The 21,424-nt window shown below is 44.1% G+C and overlaps 2 protein-coding genes across 6 annotated transcripts in view; one reads left to right on the top strand and one right to left on the bottom strand.

The window, feature by feature from the left end:
• EXOC2 (exocyst complex component 2) overlaps positions 1-21,424 on the bottom strand; it is a 298,803-nt gene that overhangs the window by 228,928 nt on the left and 48,451 nt on the right. The window lies entirely within an intron of this gene.
• On the top strand, positions 247-5,710 carry LOC128322485 (forkhead box protein C1-like). Of its 2 annotated transcripts, XM_053243830.1 has the most exons (7): positions 247-362; positions 774-797; positions 1,523-1,551; positions 2,762-3,386; positions 3,471-3,701; positions 4,660-4,847; positions 5,595-5,710. In XM_053243830.1, the coding sequence occupies exons 4-6, from the start codon at positions 3,266-3,268 to the stop codon at positions 4,845-4,847; spliced, it is 540 nt and encodes a 179-aa protein (XP_053099805.1). In that variant the 5' UTR covers positions 247-362; positions 774-797; positions 1,523-1,551; positions 2,762-3,265; the 3' UTR covers positions 5,595-5,710. The 2 variants fall into 2 exon arrangements, with proteins under 2 accessions (XP_053099805.1, XP_053099806.1); XM_053243831.1 differs by lacking the exon at positions 5,595-5,710 and having other exon boundaries at positions 4,660-4,969.

Here is a 21,424-nt window from a genome sequence, read left to right as displayed (position 1 = left end):
CTAGCTAAGGGGCTTCAGCAAGTGATTAGGTGGAAAACATGTGGGGAGCAGGGAGGGCAGGACAGGGGTGACTCTCCCCTGGTGCTTTGACACTTTGAGCTGCACAAGCAAGACAGTGTTTGGATTCAAAGCAGAACCAGCATGGCCAGTAACTGATCTTGCGATCTCACAATCAGCCACAGAATTCTGCCGTCATGGTTCCCCTTGGAGACCTGCGAGGATTCTGCAGGAGGCTCACCTGGCAGCATTCTAGATAAGCTGCAGCATCTTTGATAAGTTGGCTGTCTTTGGCTGTCCGTTTATCATCAGCTTATCATCTTAGCTGTCAGGATGCTTGGCTGCTGGTCATGGGTGAACTGTAGGTAAGTCTCCGGCATGATGGGGAAGCAAAATCTAATGGCTGCCTGGACTTGGTTTTTAAAGATGCCCTTCCATTGTTTTACATGCCATTGCGCTCCCTATGTGAACTTCAGTGGTCACAAGTTCACCACCGGTATTCACACCACACAGCTTCTCCTTGAAATGCAGGTGGCCCTCGAAGGTCACTTGCTGGGCTGATTTCCACTGTATTTCTTAAGCTTACAGGTCCTAGACCTGTGAAACTGTAGCACCCAGGAGCTACTGGCTGGCCCCTGTGGGCCCACTTGGGGCTTTTTTTTGCGGGGGGGGGGGATCCTGCCCACCAGTTGAAGTTGACTTCAGAAGCTGCCCCCCCAACCCCCATGTTATTTCCAAGAACATGCCTAAGCTCTTCTTCTTTCATGTTCCCATAGGTCTCACCTAGAGGCAGAACCAAAGTGAGTTGCTTTTTTTCCTCTTGACTCCTCTTAATCCTTTTGGCTCTGGTGTGGCCATCTGAAGGGATGGGTGTGGAGGGGGTTGTTCAGACATAGCCCAAACCCAGGTAAAAGTGTGCCATTGAGTCGGTGTCAACTCCTGGTGACCACAGAGTCCTGTGGTTGCCTTTGGTAGAATACAGGAGGGGTTTACCATTGCCATCTCCCACGCAGTATGAGATGATGCCTTTCAGCATCTTCCTATATCGCTGCTGCCCGATATAGGTGTTTCCCATAGTCTGGGGAACATACAGGCGGGGATTCGAGTTGTCACAAATTTAAACCCTCTTATTCAAATTTTAAAAACCAAAACCGTATGTATGTTATTTTAGCTGAAGTGTCCCCCTTTTTGGGGGGGGGGCTTTTTAAAAAGTTGAAAATCTTCTCTGGAGAGGGGTGGGAAAGCTGGCCTCATATCTATAAACTACGAGAGTGGGTCTGCCCCCCGCCCTGTCAACCAGTCAATCCCCAAGTGAAAACAATCTGAGCAAAATGTAGTGAGTGACTTTCAATAGCAATTACTTTCACTGCTCCCAAGTATTGAATCATCCAAAATTAGCAGGGCCTTCTAGAAGGATTATGGGTGAGGGCATGCTTGGGATGGCACAGCACCCCCTGGGATTACTGGGGGGACCCCTCAATTTCCTGTGATTCGCTACTAAGAATGTTTCTCCTTATATCTGCAGGGATGAAGATGAAGAGGGGGCACAGACTGGTAAGTGGATGATGAGAGTGCATGCTTCTTCTCAGGGCTCCTCAACCCCCCAGGGAGTGTCTCCTTGGAGACCTGTTTCACTGACAATGGAGAGAGATAGGCAGACGTCCATCTGATGGATGAATGGCAGGAGGGCAGGTTCATCCACCTCTATCCTTTGCTGCTGGCACTTGTTGCAGCCAAAAGTGTTGGAGGAGACCAGGCAAGTCACATCTGGATACCCTCCCTTCTACGAGGAGATGAGGAAAGGGCTGTGGCAGCAGGCAGGCAGATTTGGTAATTCTCCCTTGGAGGTGGTGCACTTCTGGAAAAGCCCTGAAAGAACCTTTTGCCCACACCCAGCCCCAAGACATCCTCTGGGCCTTGATCCCCCTGCCTTGGAGAAGAGGAAGCTAAAGAATACAGGTGTCTTGTTTCCAAAGCATCTCTTTTTTTGACAATTATATGGGTCAAGGTGGAAATGGAGGATCACCTGCAAACAAGGGCAACATTTCCTGGCCAATGAGCTCTGAGATCAGTCCAAAGAGACTCTTTCTTTCTCTGATCCCAGTTTTCTGCCCCTCGGAGCTGGGCCTGCATTCCTCAGATCATAGCTATGCTTCCTGCTTATGGTGTCCAGGCAGATTTTCAAGCCCCACCCCTACCCCCGCACATAGGTCAAAAGGCTGTAACTGGGGGTTGTTGCTTCAGCCAGAGAGCAAATGCATTGTTTAGTCCATGTGAACCATCAGTTCCCACTCTGCTCAAAGGAGAAGCCTCTTTCCTCACAGGTATGAGGAAAGAGGGCCCATAGTCCAGTAGTGGAACAAGTGCTTTGCATGCACAAGGTCTTGGGTTGAGTCTTCTTCATCTTCTGTTAAAGGATTTTAGCTAGCTAGGAAAAGGCTTCTGCCCAAGAGTGGCTGTCAGCCAGAGTAGGGCAAAGTGAGCCAGGGGTATGACTTGGTAGAAGGCAGCTGCATTGGTATGTTCAGCAGATAGAGCCTGGCCATTGCACTCCCTTCTGAAGCGTAGTTGGTGAGGGCTGTCTTGCCAGTGCTATGCAATGTATTCCTCTTCATCCCTTGCTTGTTTCCTTGGGTGGACCACCTCACCCACAATCCCAGGCTGCATCCCAGCTGGTTAACCTAGGCAGAAAGGGGAGGCAATTTCTATCAGGGCTATGGGCCATCCTCATTTCCAGATTCCTGCTTTATTTCCTCTCTTTCAGGTCATCCCAGAAATCTGACCCATGTTGCTCCATGTCCTGGGGGACCCATGTTGCACCATGTTCTGGGGGACCCTCTGGGGGAAGAGTCCAATGAGGCAAACTTGGTGCCAGGACCCCTTCCAGGACTTCATGTCCCCACTGACATTCTGGGGAAAGAGCTCAATGAGGAAACCTCAATGCTAGGATCCCTTCCAGAACCTCGCGTCCCCACAGATATTCTGGAGGAAGAGCTCAATGAGGAAACGTCGGTGCCAGGATCCCTTCCAGAACATCACGTCCCCACTGATATTCTGGAGCAAGAGCTCAATGAGGAAATGACGGTGCCAAGATCCCTTCCAGAAACCTTGCATCACCAATTACATTCTGGGGGAAGAGCCCAATGAAGCAACCTTGGTGCCAGGACTTCGTGTACCCACTGACGTTCTGGGGAAAGAGCTCAATGAAGCAACCTCAGTGCCAGGATCCCTTTCAGGTCCTCACATTTCCACTGGTATTCTGGAGGAAATGCTCAATGAGGAAACCTCAATGCCAGGATCTGTTCCAGGACCTCGCATCCACATTGATATTCTGGAGGGAGAACTCAATGAGGCAACTTCAGTGCCAGGATCCCTTCCAGCTTCTCATGGTGAGCAGTGTGGGCAAGTGATGGCGGGTGTGGTAGTATGCCAGCATTTGCAGCTGACCACTTGTTGCTTCTTCTCTCTTGCAGATGTTCCTGAAGGCCCTGCTGCCTGTCTTTGCCCCCCTGGGTCCGGTTCATCATTATCTTCTGCCTCGCTGGAAGTTGGCTCCATCCCACCCTCCACCTCCACCTCTTCTTTCCTCCTGCATCCCTCTTCCCCTCCTCCTCCTTCCCCACATCCTCTAGAGCTAGAACTCAGCAATGTAAAAGAAACGCTGCAGAGTTTGATGGATTTGCAGTTCCATCAGCTGAATGACCGTAAGTCTCACAGAGGCAGCACCCCTTTTCCATCCTCATTGTTGTTTTACAATCTAAACCAATTTTAGTCTAAAAACAGAGATGGGCAAGCAATAGAGGAAGGAGAGGGAAGTTGAGGTGGGACAAGCGGGGGAACGATGTGTATGTATTTCAACTGTACCTCCTTAGGACCAGGGAGACCCGGGTTTGAATTCTCATCCAGCCATGAACCTCGCTGGGTGACTTTGGTCCAGTCACTTGTCCCGCAGTCTAATTTAACTTTTTGGGTTGTTAGGAGGAAAAAAAATAACCATGTATACCTCCCTGAGCTGCTTGAGGAAGAGCAGAATGTGAATATTAAATTCATGAATGCTAATAATATGAATGCTAATATCAGCCCTTTTGAGTTCAAGCTGGGCTGAAACAAGAAACCAAGGAGGATGACATACAATTGTGCTTATCACAATCCTACTTATAGCATCGTCAATGTACATGGGCAAAAGTTCCCAGCCACCAGGCGCATACAGTCTAAAGTTTGGCTTTGGAGAGGAAGAGGAGGAAAGCATAAGGGGCATTCAGTTCAAGCTGATGGAGCTGCCTCTGCTGAGGCATTAAGCCAAAAGCTGCACAGAGGAGGTGGGTTGCATTGGAAGAATAGGAGAGAGATGTGAGCCCACATGAGTGGCGGTTCCAGACCCAAGGGTCAGCGAGGGAGAAGAAAAAGAGTAGTTTTAGAGAGCAGGAGACCTCCAGGTGGCTGAAGACAGAAGCTGGAGGAGCAAAAACCAACCTGACGGGGTACAAGTTAGGGGAGGGGGGAGGATCAGTGCAGAGGGACAGGGTGGGGCATAGCCATGGAGGGTTTTCAAGGTAGAGATGAGAAGTCTGTGCTGGGCATGGAAAGGGACTAGAAGTCAGTGCAGGGACTGGTATTGTGGAGGACAGGCCCCTTGACCCTGTTTGTTTTCTTTCCTTCAAGGCCAAAGACACCTCCGCATCTGCCAGGAATGTTTGCAAAACCTTAAGGCACTGAGGGGAGACCTCCGAAGACTGCAGAGCAGACTGGCGAGTGTGGAAGCCACTATTGGGATCCTGGTTCCTCCAAGGGAGCTGGATGTTGAGGAGGAAAAAGAGGAAGACAAAAACCAGACAGTGCTTCATCCATAGGTAGCAATAAAATGCTGCATATTTATTTTAAAAACATTAAACATTTGTTTTAATAGGATAGGATGTAGAGATAAAACAGCAATAGAGCATGCATATTTACTGCTTAAAAATTAAAAAGTTGATTTTAAAGAAAATAAAGTTGTCTTACTTTGAATATTCTTTGGGCAGAGTTGGGTAAAAGTATCTTTGGGTCAAACCCAGCCACAGAAAAGGCTCTATGGCCAGTCCACTTGGGGCCAAGTGATGTTCTGAGAGGTTCAAGAGGTAGCTCAAGATAGACTGCTCCTTGCCAGGAGGCTTATACAGAGCTTGTCTGCCCCAATATGTATGGCTAGGAGGCCCAATTTTGGCCCTGAAGAGGGTTCTGCCTCTTGTGGAAGAGGATGGAGTGATGATGCAGAAGGGGAAGCTTGATTTAGGGCAGGGCTGTACAACACCAGCCCTCCAGCTGCTGTTTGACTACAGTTCCCATCAACCCTGACTATTGGCTAGTGCAACTGAGGACTATGGGAGCTGTAACCCAACAACAGCTGGAAGGCCCAAGTGGTGCAGCCCTGGGTTAGGTGAACCACTCAGGGCTGCTGGTGGCAGGAATAATGGAAATGAGGCCAAGTGTTCCAAATGGGAAGGAGGCCAAACGTTATTCTCCAGCCCCCTTATTTTCCACCAAGAGCCAAAGCAGCAGCTGGAGGCTTGGATCCAGGCAAAGAGTCAAGCTGAGTGACTGATTTGGCCCTGGGGGAGCAGCTAGGAGGTGCCCCCCCATTTCCTTTGCAGGAAGAAAAGCCATGGAGGTGGCTCTTTGTAGAGCATGACACTCCCAGTAGAGAACAAAAAAGACAACATTGATATCTGCCTCCTCCCAGGGCCTTCCGGCCCTGCTGATCTTCCAAGGAAAGAACCAAAAGAAGCAACCTCCATATCAGATCCCCTTCGAGGATGTTCCATCCCTGCTGATCTTCCAAGGAAAGAACCAAAAAGAAGCAACCTCTGTATTAGGCCCTCTCCCAGGGCCTTCAATCTCTGCTGAAACTCAGAGAAAAGGACCTAAAGAGGCAAACTCTGCATCGGGTCCCCATCCAGGACATCCCATCCCTGCTATGAGCAATCTCCCAAGTATGGGCAATCCACACTTGGGGGAAAGAACTCAAAGAGACAGGAGACGACCTCTATATCATGGAAGCTCTGCACCAGACCTCCACCCAGGGCAATCCATCCCTGCTGATACTTCAGGGAAAGACAATGAAGAGGCACTCTACATAGCAGGCCCCCTCCCAAATGCAGGATCAGCAAATGAGAATATACTTTTAGCCTCCAGGCCATTTTTCTGCAAGGGGAGAGAGAAGGAAAGCCTGAATTGGAACACCTGTCACTGCAGATGCTAGATTTGATATGACTATGAAATAAGACAGCAATGCAGGAAACGCTGCATTTGAGCCTATCTTAGCTACACAGCTCAGTGACCAAATGCCTGTCCTTGACCATCTCTAAGAGCCCTTAAAGATGGTCAAGGGCAAAACATGTTTGCTCTTGATGCTCATCGTGCATGCACTGGGAAGAGTCATTAGAATCAACAGAAGGTGCCTTGTGAATGGTATACATTGGGCTTAGTACCTAGAAAAACACTTTAGCATAAGAGTGCTATGACCATGAATGCAGTAATCATGGGCGGAACTGGGGTGGGGCAGCCAGGGCAGGTGCCCTAGGCGCCACTGAGGGGAGGGCGCCATGCCAGTTCCTGCCACCCCCACCCCATTGCCCACCTGCCCAGCCCCAGGGCCCCTCAGCCACTTGCCATGCTGCTTGCCTTCTGTGAGGCCTAGGATCCTCCATGGGCAGGCCCTGCAAACTGCAGAGCAGCTCTTCTCTCCCCGCCTCTCAGCTGATTGGTGGGTGGGTGGGGCTTGGGGCTTACAGAGAGGCCTCCGTGTAGGCCTCCCTGAAGCCTGAACTTGGCAGGCCCCAAGGAGGCCAGGAAGAAGGCAGGCAGAGTTCTCTGCAGCAGCAGACCCTCTGCCCAGACCATCCAGCACAGCTTTTGCCAGGTACTGTGAATTACTTTTTGTGGTTTACTCCCCGCCCCATATATAGGGATCTGCTTGCCATAGGGCTTTGATATGGGTGGTGGTGGTGGTGGGGAGACTGAGAATTCTGAATAATTTAAAACAGAGTGGAAACTTTGCTGGCTTTAAAAACAAAAACTATCTAAAAAGCCCTATAAGTGGCTTGTTTCATGGAAGAAAATTACAAAAACTTCTGGAACAAATATTATATTATATTTATTCATTCATTCATTCATTCATTCATAAATGCACTTATGTTCAAGTTGTTTTGCAACCCAAAAAGTCTGAGTGAGAACTGTGAAGCATGTCTGTGCTTTTGTTTTATTTTATTTTATTTTTCTTATGTGTGAACTGCTCCCCAATAACTTGCAGGGACTTCAGGGTAAATCTGGCCAACATGTGAATGCAGCACCTCCATTCCAGAGGAGATGTGTGTTAAAGGGCTTTAAAAGCCTTGTGTGAAAAATCTCCTGGAATCAAACTTGACTGAATTTGTTCAGAATTCTGAGAAAACAAACATAGGCTCACCCTGCATGGTTGAAAGTCTCCTTTGCTAATCTGCAGTGAGGGAGCCATTTTAATAATTAGTGTTTCTAGTGTGTTCTAGGCATTAAAAGTAGCACAAACATATAGTACTCAATGTATATCACTATATATTGTGAAGTGTGCGTGTGTGTATTCAGTGAAATGTATTTCCAGGCAGCATACTTATTTTGAAATATCAGACTTAAATCCTTGGGGGCCTGGGGTGTGTGGACGCCCTGGACTTTGAGGGGCTGGGGGCCCATTTTAAAATCTCATCTCTGGGCCCATTCCAACCTTGCTATGCCCCTGGCGGTCACTACACATGGGTTTCTGCACAACACCTGCACAGAAGAAACTCCCATGAAGAAAATGTGTCTCTTGTAAATTGACCCTGAATTTTCCATCCATGACTGGGATATCTGAGAGTTACAGTCATTAATAAAAGAACAGCACGCTGCTTGTGACAGGAAGGGGCAAATTACAATGATTTCTTAGTCTGGCAGGGGCTGGTTTTGGCCCTGGCAGAACTTGGCTGTCTGCTCCTGTTGCAAATGCCTCTGTCTAGTGTGGCAAACTAATGTATCCTCCTCCCTCCTGGTGTCAAAGTAAGCACTAGTGTGGTGAATGCACATATACCCCATCATGAGCCAACAATCATCACAAGACAAAGGCTGGCAGGAATCATTCACTGGTTTATAGACTCCCCCCGCCACCTTCTTCTTCCCCGATTTTGCTAGTGGCTATTTGGGCAGGTGATCCTCTAGGGCAAAGTCATGTTTATAAAAAAGCATGAGATGCGACAATGACACTTGGAATCCTCACATAACTCCTGACTGTTGTTCTAAGTCTTTTACAGAGATGGCTCATGTTTTCAGGTTTTGATCAACAACCATGTCTAGATGGTACAGTGTTCCTTTTAACAGGGATTTCCAGATATTGTTGACTACAAGTCCCATCATTCCTGTTTGGACAGGGGCGCAATTTCACTGCTTGCCCTAGGTGATATTTTCCCTAGATACGCCTCTGCCTTTCAGTGTTTGGATATTTTGTTCTGCACTGGAATCTGTATGTTTGCAAGACAACCTGGAAAGCTGAGTTCACACCACAGGTGAAGAACTTGTTGCTAAGAACATTGCAAGACTCCCAAAATTAAAGCATGATTTCCTTCTTGAGAAGAATCTGTAATGTGGATCTGCTGGCAGATCAGCTAGTGGATCACCAGTGACTGTCCTGTGGAACACTTTGCTATAGCTGGTTGCTTGCATTTGATTGTAAAGAACGTTAAACTAGTTGAACCTGACTCTGAGTCAGCAACACACTTCTTATGCTCTTAATCAGGAACCCCTGCTCAGGATAATTTAACACAGATTATTTTTATTTATTTACACAATCAGACAGGTGTTATTGACTGGTTTGTTTTATCCAGACATCGAGTCCTTCCCAAGGACCTGGGATGGCTGAATTTTATTGTCAATGTTGTTGCTGTTGTTATAGATATCATCGCAGAATATAGGCTGTTCCCAGTAAAGTTGCTTCTTGTTGTAGTTGTTGTTATTATTATTATTAGATTTGATTTCTATACCGCCCTTCCAAAAATGGCTCACGGTGGGTTACACAGAGAAATAATAAATAAATAAGATGGATCCCTGTCCCCAAAAGAAACATAAGATAGACACCAGCAACAGTCACTGGAGGTACTGTGCTGGGGTTGGAGACAGCCAGTTACTCTCCCCCTGCTAAATAAAGGGAATCACCATGTTAAAAGGTGCCTCTTTGCCAAGTTAGCAGGGGTTAGCAGATTAGTGATGTCTTAACTATTAAGAGATCCTGAGTATGCATTCTTGCTTTGGAAATATTTTATTCATTCATTCATTCATTCATTCATTTAATATTGAAATATCTAGGTGGTGTACAAAATTAAAACATAAAATAAAATATAAAACATTTAAAATTCATAAGCTAAAAATCATAATAGATAAAAAGACATTAAAATTTAAAAAATTGGTCTCAGTTAAAGGTATGTCTTCAGGGTCCTCCTAAAAACAAACAAGGAAGGAGATGCTTTTATTTCAGCAGGGAGCGAGTTCCAAAGCCATGGGGCAGCCACAGAGAAGGCCTGGTTCTGAGTTGCCACCAACTGAGTGGGTGGCAACCATGACCAACCTCTCCAGGTGATCTTAATAGGCAACAGGATTCATGACAGAGAAGGCACTCTCTTAAGTACCCTGGACCTAAGCCGTTAAGGGCTTTATAAGTAATAACCAGTACCTTGTATTTCATTTGGAAACATATTAGCAGCCAGAGAAGTTCTTTTAGAATCGGTGTTACGTGGTCCCTTCATATTGCTCCAGAGACCAATCTGGCTGCCGCATTCTGAACCAATTATAGTTTCCGAACTATGTACAAAGGCAGCCCCATGTAGAGTGCATTACATTAGTCAAGTCTAGAGGTTACCAGCATATGTACCACCATTTTAAGGTCATTTATCTCCAGAAATGGATGTATCTGGCTTATCAGCCGAAGCTGATAAAAGGCACTCCTGGCCACAGCCTCAAATTGAGAAACCAGGGAGAGTTTGGGATCTAGGAGCACTCCCAGACTATGAACCTGATCTTTTAGGGGGAGTGTAACCCCATCCAGAACAGGCAGATCTAAACCATCTCTCGGATCCCAACCCCCTACAGACAGGACCTCCATCTTGTTTGGATTCAACTCCAGCCTGTTATCCCTCATCCAGCCCAATATCACCTCCAGGCAGGCACTTAGGGGTGGGGGTCATGCTATTTCCTGTTGAAGGTGATATGTGTCATGCCCCCGTCCTCAGATAGTGAAGAAGAAGGGGAAGCTGGCAGTCCTCCAGCAGCTAAAGGGGTACCTGAAGGGCAGAACCCAGCTGTCAGCCCACAGAAGATAGCTGAGGCAGGTCCAGTCGAAGCTTCAGGACAAACAGGGCCCTCAGAGGCAGCAGAGACAGGCAGTGGAGAACAGAACACTGAGGGAAACAGTGAACCACCTCTGCCTCCTCGTGAGAGAAGATTGATGAAACGCCAACAACAAGTGGAAGTGCTCAGGAGGAGTAAATGGCTGCTCAGCAAGCCAGATAAACCCTGAATCTGTGCCAGCCGGCTGAAGGTGGAGAACAATTAAGCCAGGCTATAAATTAGGACTGAAGGCTGCAGCCAAATGCTGAAAGCAACACATCTCCTGGAGCCTGCTTCAGCCGAGCCTCAGACTCAGAGAAACCCAGCTTCATGTTGGCCTCTAGAGGTCTAGGCTTTCCTGCTTTTACTCTGCTACCTGACTGAGTCTTGATAACCTTCTTGGGCGGACCAACCTAATGGGTCCTTCACCCCTGCAGAGGTGGTTTTCAGCTGCAAGTCTTAACTTAACCAGATGGTGATCCGTCCATGACAGTGGGAAGATAACAGAGGTCCCCACCCATGGGACACCACCCTGATCAGAGCAAAAGACCAGATTGAGTGTGTGACCTGCATCATGCGTCGGTCCAGAGACTACTTGGGATAGGCCCATAGTTGTCATGGCCGCTATGAACTCCTGATTCGCCCATGAAAACCAGGTCTCAAAATGGACATTGAAGTCCCCCACCACAACCAACCTGGTCCACTCCAATGCCAGCTCAGCAACCAGGTCTGTCAGCTCAGTTAGGGACTCCGCTGGATAACGGGGCGATTGATATACCAACAGAAGTCGCAACCTATCCTTGGTCCCTATACTTAGGAACACACATTCAATATAGGCCAACTCCCTGACAGGGATCCTTGTAAGGAAAATAGTATTCTTATAGTCTTAATATAAAACACATTGGTGGACCATGAGAATCCTAACACGTACATAAGTAAAAAGAAGTAGACCATCGAAGTTAGCTCTAATTCTGTTCTAAAGCAGTAGCCTTCAAACTTTTCAAACCCAGGGTCTAATCAAGGGTAATCCCTTCTCTCCCTCCAGTCACGTAATGCATGGCACCCATGGTCACATATTTTGCTTTCAGAAAAGAAATTTGCTTTTAGCTGAGCACAAAATGACTCTGTGGCCTGATAAAACCTATGACTGAGTGTTTTGCGACATTGTTTTGATATTTAATTTACAGTTTCCAAGTGCTTATCTTTTCAGGTGGGATTTTACAAACTGGCCCTAAGTAGAACACGCCCCGTTTTATAAATCCCTTATCTTAGCTAAATACGAGCAAAGAGATAGCAACTTGTACACTTGCTCACACCTTGCTAATGGCAAAAACTGAGATATATTCAGCATGCTCTGTTATCAGCACCAGTTCCCACACAGGTGTTTGGCATGATAAACTACCATACGATATAAACAGTTATTCTAGATTAAAAAAATTTAAAGAACCCTTCTGGAGTTAAAAAAAAAAAGAAGCTTGCAAAAGATATGAAAATACATTCTATTCAGGGATTTTAATAGCAGGAAAGTACAAACTGATGACAAGACAGATAAATGGTTTAAACTACCAACAAGCCCTTTTGGGAATATCATTGTGCTTGTTTATATTTTAAATTCACATGCATTTTTCCTGCTAAAGATTGTATTTTCTTATGCTCAACTCTTTTAGGTTTTATCAGAGAAAATTCCCTTTGCTCTCAATGGGTGTGTTCTGTGTATGAACCTGATACAGTGTAGCTTAGGACACAATTTCCCACTGTTGAATGCCAGACTCTGCACGGATGTGTAAGAAGCCTGTGGGTGGGGTGGGGCTTTAAGGGGTAGTAACAGGTTTGGGACAGGCAGAAAGAGTGCTTTCCTCTCTCACACTCATACTTTTCCTGAAAAGAATGGCTATATGAAAATGTAGCCCTTGAATTTCTCAAGGGGTTACATTAAAAGCACACAAAGTGGTTAGTTTTGGAGAAGCAAATCTTAAAACAATGGCTGACATCCTGACTAAGGCAGTGTCAATGTGCTGGGAAGATGCGCCCATTCAACAGAAGGCTTCTAGAACTCTGCAGTGCGGAGCATGTGGGGTAGGGGATGATTTGCACCAATCCCTGAACCCTCCAAAAATATTCCCTGAGGGCTGTGTGAGCCTCAGGGACATATTTTCAGAGGGTACAGGGCATTTTGGAGGGGAAGCAGAAAAGTCCCGTTGTCTTATGCATGCCATGCTGCAGAGCTAAGCAATCTCTTTGCAGTGCAGGGGTGTCGTCCTGGCACACTGCCACTGCCTCAGTCAAGATGTTAGCCATGATATTATTAATATAATAATTAACAACAACAACAATATTTATATACTATTTTTAAATGTGAAATTCTCAATGTGGTTTTCATGGAAAAAGGAATAAGATGGTTCACTGTCCCCAAAGAGTTCACAATCTAAAATGAAAGACAAAGTAGATATCAGCAACAGTCACTGGAGGGATGCTATGTGGGCGTAGGATGGGGCATTTGCTTTCCCCCTCTTAAATATAAGAGAGTTGTACACAAGCATAGAGAAAAAGTGTGGGTTTTGTCCATCAATTTCAGGCACACCTCTAGTGAGCCTACAGAAGCCAAGTGGAAATCCAATTAATGTAATATGCCAAGAGGACCTCAGCCAACCTTTGGCCATATTATCAAGCATATATCATTGGTTGATGACCACAGAAATCAACAGACACTCCAGTGCTAATCACGACAGTGATGGGCTGGCCTTTAAAGCTATTTTATACACACACACACACACCCAAACCAAAAAACCATCAGCAGTGTGTATCAATATTTATGATCCAAATATTTACCTGATATGCCTTCAGTTTCCTCTGTTGCTCACACCAAGGTGGCTGGCCACTGCTGACATTACACGGAGGGGCGGTTAGTACACTACATACCTACACGCATGCCTTCCATCCCACATTCCCTCCTCCCCAAACAGAAGCATGGAAAACCTGGGGTACCATTGTATAATGTATGCCTTGATTGCAGGGGCATAACTCTACTTAACAAGGTGGCACAAATGTCTCTGGGCTAGGAGGGAGTGGCCGCTGAGTTGAAAGTGTGCAATATTATTTGCGCAGGAGCATTAGAAAGGGTGTGCTGAAAATGTTTTGATTTTCATCATGTCCTTACTGTTCTTCTGGAGCAAAGACATGAGGTGAGAAGGTGGCAGAGGGGTGGGGGGGGTGGGGGGGCAGTTGCCCATCTTCACTTCTTGCCCCAGGACCCACTCCAACCTTGATTTACCCCGATTGATTGCCCCTGTTATTTATTTTATTTTATTTATATACCGTGTGACTCCAAAAGCTCTAGAACAGTGGTTCCCAAACTGGGAGCCTCCAGAGGTTGCTGAACTACAGCTCCCACCATCCCCAGCCACAATAAATTGTAGCTGGGGCTGATGGGAGTTGTAGTTCTGCAACCTCTGGAGGCTCCCAGTTTAGGAGCCACTGCTCTAGGTGATTCACAAGTTACAGGAGGATGTGCTTTATGTCAACGTTCACTGTTCTTGTCCCTGGAACCAGAGCTTGGCTATTGCCATGTTTAGATTTGTAAGGGTTATTTTTTCCTGATTTTATGTGGAACTTGTCATTAAACTGATAGAGGGACATAAGAAGAGCCAGGGTTGCAGATAGAGAGAAAGCCGGAGGAGGAGCTACTCCTCACTTCAGTTTTCTAGTGGGAGAGGAAAGACACTTTTGAGGGGGACAAAAATATGCTTTGGGGATTGAAGACATGGTTTATTAAGTTTGGAGTGCACCCTGCCCCCCTGGTAATTCAGTAAAATGGGCTTAGCAAGAAAATGCTGAAATACTTAGGGCGGGGGGGAAGAGCCCAGCTAGCTCAGGCCAAGGCCTATCTAGTCCAGCATCCAATTGCAAACAATGATCAATCAGATGCCCCTGGGCAACCCACAAGCATTAGATGAAGGCAACCCACCCCCAATTATTGCTCCCCTGTAGCTGGTATTCAGAGGCATACTGAATACTGGTGCAGTAACTTGGTGTAGTAGAAGTAGCACTGATAGATTTATCTAATCCCCTTTTAAAGCCCACTTAAGCTAGTGGCGGTGAATAACATCGATTACTTTTAACATATTTTATAATAAAAGTATCTTTATACAAATCTTCCATGTTCCTCTGCTTCACATACAGATAGTAATGAAGCCTCTACAAGCCCCATCATTGCATCAGTCCATGAACTCTCTCAGTTCCTTTGGAGTATCTAGATTCTATCAGTTATCTGGACTTCTGATATATAAACATGATTGATTAGACCACTTCTAAAAGTCTATGCATCTTATTTCCCTATGCCTGTCAAACCCCCTCCTGTTGTGGACCACTTTTTATTTCCCTTTGTATTCAGATAAGAAAAGCTGTACCATATCATTATGCATCTACTGGTGACGATGCTGAGGTTTCATCTTACTTCACAATAAGTTTTAAACAAAGGAAATTAAGATTTACACAACTTCAAAATATGGTTTTAAGATCCTGAGACACTCCTTCCAAAGTAAAGGAAATATGTGAGTCTGGGTATAAACAGAGACATGCTTCCTCAGGCTATGATCCATCCTCTCTCTTTGTATAAATCCACCCAACAAGAGTAACTCAACTCTAGGGTGGAGCCATAGACAATAGGCCTGTATATGTTTATTGATCATTAATGAACTTTTTTAAAAAGAAAAGAAACATAACATTTGAAGGTATGTTTTTAAACCCCACACGTCTAGAGGATTTGGTACAGACATTTTCATTACGTCTGTCTACAAGTTTGGGAGACTTGCAATGGGTATAAACTGCACAAGCAAGAAGACTGAAGAAACTGTAGCTTAAAATACACTTCACAACCATTGCTCAACGTACAATAAAGATATTTAGCAATTCTATCTAATACTAGGAATATAAAGCTAAATACCATTGTCCTTTCGATAAGGTCTCAAAAGAATATTCTGTATTGGAAAGGGGTCTTTCAGCACATTCCTACAATGGACTAAAGCAGCAAATTCTTCAGCTCCATCACTGAAAGATCCTGTTTGAAGAAAGGACAAGTTCTTGAAGTTGGTAAATTCACATTTCTTTCTTTCTTATTAATGGTCTTTAAAACAAAACCAGACCAAAGCTCCATAAAATAGTTTTAACTTGGATTAGCTCTAATTTTTTGTCTGGAACAAACAGATGGAATTAGCTCATAGCCTTTTTATTATCGGTACAATTATTATTTTAAATGAACATCATCTGTGCTTTGAGATTGGACTTTTTCAACATTCCGTCACTTGAATTAGCTTTTTTTGCGTCCAGTTTTCACTGGTCATCAAAGTGCTGCTGAATGCCACCATCTGTTTGAAAGCACAAGGGGGAGCATGGCCAAAGACCGATTCTCATGAGAAAGAGCATAATGAGAACAGGAAATGACCCCCCAGGAACCCATTCTTAGAACAGACCATGTGCAAGAGAACAAAACAATTCTTATTGCAACTAGAGCAGATTTCACTTTCTATCCTTTGATATGTTTCCTTACTCTCCTCCCTGCAGCTGCCATGTGATGGGTGGGAAACAGAACAGTTTGTGAAATGCCCCCTTGCTAACTTCTCATCTATTGAGTCAACATGATTCTATTCAGAGTACACATAAGGTAAATTAGTTAATAAACACATTTTGCTTGGCCATGAAATAGTGACTGCTTAAAAACAACAACACCCAGACACAATCCCAATTAATTACCTGTGTTTGCATTTAGTGTACTGTTGTATGCATCTTATTTATCCTGTGTGTATCTTATTTATTTATTTTCTGTGTACACTGCTTTGGAAACTTTTGTTGAAAAGCAGTATATAAGTAGTAGTATTCTGGACCAGCACTCATCTCAGTATCTTGCCTTTTAGCACCTTGTTTTATTTGGTAAATAATCTGCATTAAGTCTCCACAAGTACTTTGTTATGCTTGCCCTGTATATTTCTTTCCTTTCAAGTTTCACCTCTTTCCTAAACCATTGTTCAGCAAAGCACCTACCGGTAAGTGTATCCCACTTTGCTTGGCTGAAGGCTTAAGACCATCAACCAGGCTTAGAATTCTTCTCTGTTCTCAAAAGTGTTTTCATTCAGGAATGTCCTCTTATAATGCCCTGTATCCAGCCCTGTCCCCCAACCTAGAGGTACCAACTGACCAGAAACATCTTTCCTGGCCTGCTCCTGTGCTGCTAAATATACTCTGAACTGCAGAAATAAGTAGGTGAAACTTTTCACAGCATGAATTTAAACATTATCACCTGTCAATTGCTAAAGATGAAGCTCGGTAGTGGCTGGTGAACACCCCTGGGGCGGGGGGCAGTGAAAGTGGGAAAATATCACTTTAAATTGTGTCATGTCCTGCTGCTGGTACCTGGTATGCTCTGTGGAACAGAAGCACCTGACCCGGCATCCTGTGGGGAGGCTGCCCCACCCCTTCTGCTCAGTTGGCCCCTGTGCATGTACAGAGACCAACTGAGCAGTGGGGCGGGGCAGCCTCCCCATGGAATGCTGGGTTGGGCACCTCTGCCCCACAGAACAATCACGTACTAGCAGTGGGTAAGTTTGCTGCTGTTTAAAGTTATATTTTTCTGCCTTCACGTTCCCACCTCCACTGGGAGTGACACTCACTGGCTGCTACTGGTCAATCTGTTCTCCAAGGCACAGCTAGAGGGATTAGTTCAAAAACTTGTAACCCAATCCCAACCAGAAACATAGCCTACTGGTATAATGCTTCTATAGATTAGCTGACTAGTTATATGATGTGTCTGTAGATCAGCTATAGGTAAGTAGATTAGCTGTAGGCCAAGTTACATGATTTTCCTTTAGGTCAGCAATCCATGACTGAACAAATTCTTTCAAGAAATATGCACACAAAGCTTCTTCTTCTTCTTCTTCTTCTTCTTCTTCTTCTTTGATACCCCCTTCCCCCAGTTTGTGGGTCTTCTTTGCTATACATCTTAGTGCCCACAATTGAAATGTTTGCCCATATTCCATCATGTCCAGCCCAGAGGCAGAAACCTACAAGGTGTAAATGAATACTGGCAAGGGATGCAGAACCCTGGAGAGCTCCAAGTGAGCTACCTGCTCCAACAAAGGTCAGAAGCAGAATGAGGTCCTAGCTTGCCTCTGGCTCAAACTTTCTCCTTGGAAAATGGAGAATCTTGAAGGGGCAGTCAGTTCTCTGGCCTGATTTCACACTCCCTTTTTTCCATCACTTCCTTCCTGGTCTGTAGCTGGCACGCATGCACTGGAGTCTCCCAACTGACATCCAGGCTCTGTTGTTCTCCTGATCTGGCAAGCCCTTCTCATGGCTCAGGGTGGTGATCATGACATATTTGAGGTTTTCTACCTTTCAAACACATAAGTTATGTGCACAGCCACCCATACTGAAATATCTGGCAGGGTCCCTCCCCATTCATCTATAGACAAATGTTGAAACCCATTTTTATTCTAAAAGGCATTTCAAATGAGATTACTGCTGTTTGTTACTGTTTTGTGCTGCTTTTAGTACTGCTGTATTTTTTATTGGCTTATTTTAGTTTCTGTTTAACTCTTAGTATTGTTTTATGGGTATATGTAAGCCACATTGATGACTTGCACTGAGACTGAGGTATACATCATTTGAAATAAATACAGTACAATTCAAAATCTTTATAAAGCTGAGACCTTTTTAGCCATGGGTTCCTGTGTTTTCAAGGTTTAAAAAAAAAAAGGAAACTCCATTCCCAAATAGGGTTCTTTGCTGGTCATGATTAAAAACAATTTTTTCTTTGACTCTAATCACATATCCCTGTCCATCACATCTTGTACATATTGATAGAAGGTGAGATGTGGGAGCTGTGAATTAACTCAGCACAGATATAATAAGGCACTTGCTTTGTACAAGATAAGGGAGGAGAATGGAACAAGGAGTGGCTCTGGAAAAAAACATAGAAAGTAAATATATTGTGGAAGGCTCCAATATTGATGATGGTTTGGAGGGTCCTATCCTGGATCTCATGGATACTCAAAGCCTAACTGCAGCAGAATCTGAGATTTCTGAATTAAAAGATTTCCAAAAGGAATCCCAGCACTCAGTGTTGGATCCAAGAGCAGTGACTCTGAAGATGCAAGCAAGTTTACTTCATTGTTTTAATTTCAGTTTCTTTTCTGATACCATGTAAAATTTGTTGCTGTAAATGTTGTAAAATAACACTACAGGAGATTGAAGTGTTTGGAAGCTGTCTGCATGGCGAATGAATGCTTGTATGAATACTTGTATGGGTTGGAATATTGGGCAAAGTGTGGCAGCAGGACTGACTAAGTTTCTATATGCCACCGAAGTTGGGAGCACCAATCTCAAGTGTCAGGAAATCTATTCTAGACATAGCACTGGATATTTGCAGAGGTTGTGGTTAACATTTATACATCACAGTTTTGTGGAGCTTCCGTGTTTCACTGGCAGTAGACCTCTGAATGCTAGTTGCAGGGGGAATTGTTGCTCTCATGTAGGCCTGGATCCATATTGGTAGAGGCCTCAGCTAAGTTCCTTGGTAGCCCCATAAGCTGTAAAGGTGGGGGCAGCAGTAGCCTGGAGTGCTGTCTGGAGGCCACCAACATTTTTTTTTTAACAGTAATGCAATGTGCTCACTCTATGTCACAGTCACACAACAAACTCAAATTGGGGCATTGCATTATTGGTAGAAAAATATAGTAGCTGCCAGCATGGCTGCTGAAAAGTGCTCTAACCCATTATTACCACCACCACCACCCACCAAGGTAAGATCACTTGGACTTGGGAGAAGTCTACTTTGGTAGCAGATACAGTGGCTATGCTGGTGGCCACAATATCAGTTAGACACTGGGCAGAGTTCTGATGGCTCTGGGTCCTTAGTCAGTGCCCCACCCGATCAACTCCTGATGATAGGCCTGCCCTCATCCCCAGCTTGTGGGCTTCCCAGAGGCATCTGATTGGCCACTGTGTGAACTTGATGGACCTTGGGTCTACTCCAGCAAGACTCTTCTTATGTTGTTATTATACGTTTATTTAATGCAGTCAAGAAATAGCAAATGAAAGACCAAAAAAAAAGAGAAAAAAGATCAAAGATAATGAATTGACAGTCAAACTACTTAGATTTGAAATAAATCTGATTGAAGTTAATCCTGCTGGAAATGATTAAAATATATTAAATTTAAACTATATGTATTAATTAAAATTAAGACTTTTAAACTATTCCACACTAAACAAGCAGTTGAGGTATGACTGCACTTATTTTTTGTGCAGCCTCCATCTTGGATCAGGGGCATGACATCATCACAAACCATGTCGTTCAGGTGTCGCTATGTGGCACAACGTCTGCACCAAATTTGGTGTAAATCAGTGCAGGAATTTATTTATTTATTTATTCATTCATTCATTCAATTTCTATACCACCCTTCCAAAAATGGCTCATTGCGAAGTTGTTAGAGAGACACTCACACAAGGATAGACACATAGATAGCAAAGGATAAGGGTATTTTCCATGCAGAAAGTAGGCTAAAAAATATCAAACATTTGGTCAGCATTCAGTTATGTTGAACTGGTTTCTTTCCATTTTGGCCCTTTTGAAATACATTTACACTTTGCTTGCACTTGCTGTACAAAAATGTAAAACAACTGATGTCCTATTCTAATATAAGACTAATTGTAATGCAAAGCTGTGCTAGATCATAGTCCTACCTCAGCCATATGTACAAAGTAAAGTTTGTACACCTAGATAAACAGATTTACAGCAGAAAATACCTTTCACTACTGTTAATAGCCAAGCCTAAAACTGTAATCAAAGATTTGTACTGTGGGAATATTACCAGTGTTTGTATTGTGTTTTTATCACATCTTATAAAATGTTATCAGTCTAACTGCAGGAATCAGGCAGGTAAATGCCATACTTATAGGCAACAGAGAAATTAACATGTTCTCAATAATGCTTTGAAAAAGAAAAGAAAAGAAAAAGAAAAAGGGCAAATATAGAAGAGGGAACAAACACTGGGGTGAAAAGTGGGTTGTGTTGACCAATTTTTTCCCTCCAAAACCAGCTTCTTTTATGGAGAAAATAGGGATGATGATAAAATTAGAATTACTGAATAAAAATGTCAATTTATGAATAAAATTGTTTGGTTAGGGTTTTTTCACTAAAATTTTAAGTATATAATATAAATATTTTATATAAAATATTTTTTATAAAACTAGCATAAGACTTGTCACAGTTTTATTATCCATAAAAGAAAATCCAGTGGAGATTGGTAGACATTTCGTTTCGATGAAAAAAACAATTGTCTCTAACTTACAGAATCACTCTCAACACCTTTACTGTGCAATCACGTACAGTTACTCTTGCATAGTCAAGTTTTATTTACGGTCCTAGACCAAACAAACCATACATGCAAAAGGCAAAACAAATTTATAAGAAACTCTATAGGTTCTCATTATACATCTTAAGAGCAATGTAACAAAACTTGGCTACGGAATTAAAATTTAAAATATCCTCATCAGAGAGTAGAAATTGTTGTTCAGCAGATTGATCCGGCTGTTTACAAACCAGAAGTAAAATTAAGTGCTCCCTCGATTGCCTATGAATTTCTCAGGATAATAGAATATGCTCAATTGATTCTATTTCCCCACTGCCACATCTACAGTAGCGTTCTTCCATTGTATCTCCCGGCTAATAATGCAGAGGGGAAAGAATTTGTTCTTGCCCTTGTAAATGCCCACCGGAATTTGCTGAGTGTAATATGGGATAAATAGTTTGCTGGTGAAAGATCCCATCTAGTTTGTGCTCCTTTACAGAATTCTGTTAAAGAGGCCCGGTTATTTTGCAATTCAATATCTGTCAAACGCTGTTTTACTATTCTTTTAGCATTTGCCAAGTCTAACTCCAGCAATTGTTCAGGGTCTATTCCTAAAGCAGCAAGCTTTTTACTAACTACAGCGCACCACTGCGGTTGTGGAATTAACGATAAAAACTGAGGAATGAGGCCCACCGGACATAGGTGGACTCTCAACCAAAAATAAATGA

Source organism: Hemicordylus capensis, chromosome 4 (assembly GCF_027244095.1).
Source record: "Hemicordylus capensis ecotype Gifberg chromosome 4, rHemCap1.1.pri, whole genome shotgun sequence".
Classification (NCBI taxonomy): Eukaryota; Metazoa; Chordata; class Lepidosauria; order Squamata; family Cordylidae; genus Hemicordylus; species Hemicordylus capensis.
The sequence above is the reverse complement of the archived record's forward strand: the minus strand, read 5'-3'. Positions and strand labels throughout refer to the sequence as shown.

Coding starts and splice junctions, on each gene's coding strand:
- LOC128322485 (XM_053243830.1), top strand. CDS start 3,266: ATGCTCAATGAGGAAACCTCAATGCCAGGATCTGTTCCAGGACCTCGC. Junction 3,387..3,470: donor ATCCCTTCCAGCTTCTCATG/GTGAGCAGTGTG, acceptor TCTCTCTTGCAG/ATGTTCCTGAAGGCCCTGCT. Junction 3,702..4,659: donor GTTCCATCAGCTGAATGACC/GTAAGTCTCACA, acceptor CTTTCCTTCAAG/GCCAAAGACACCTCCGCATC.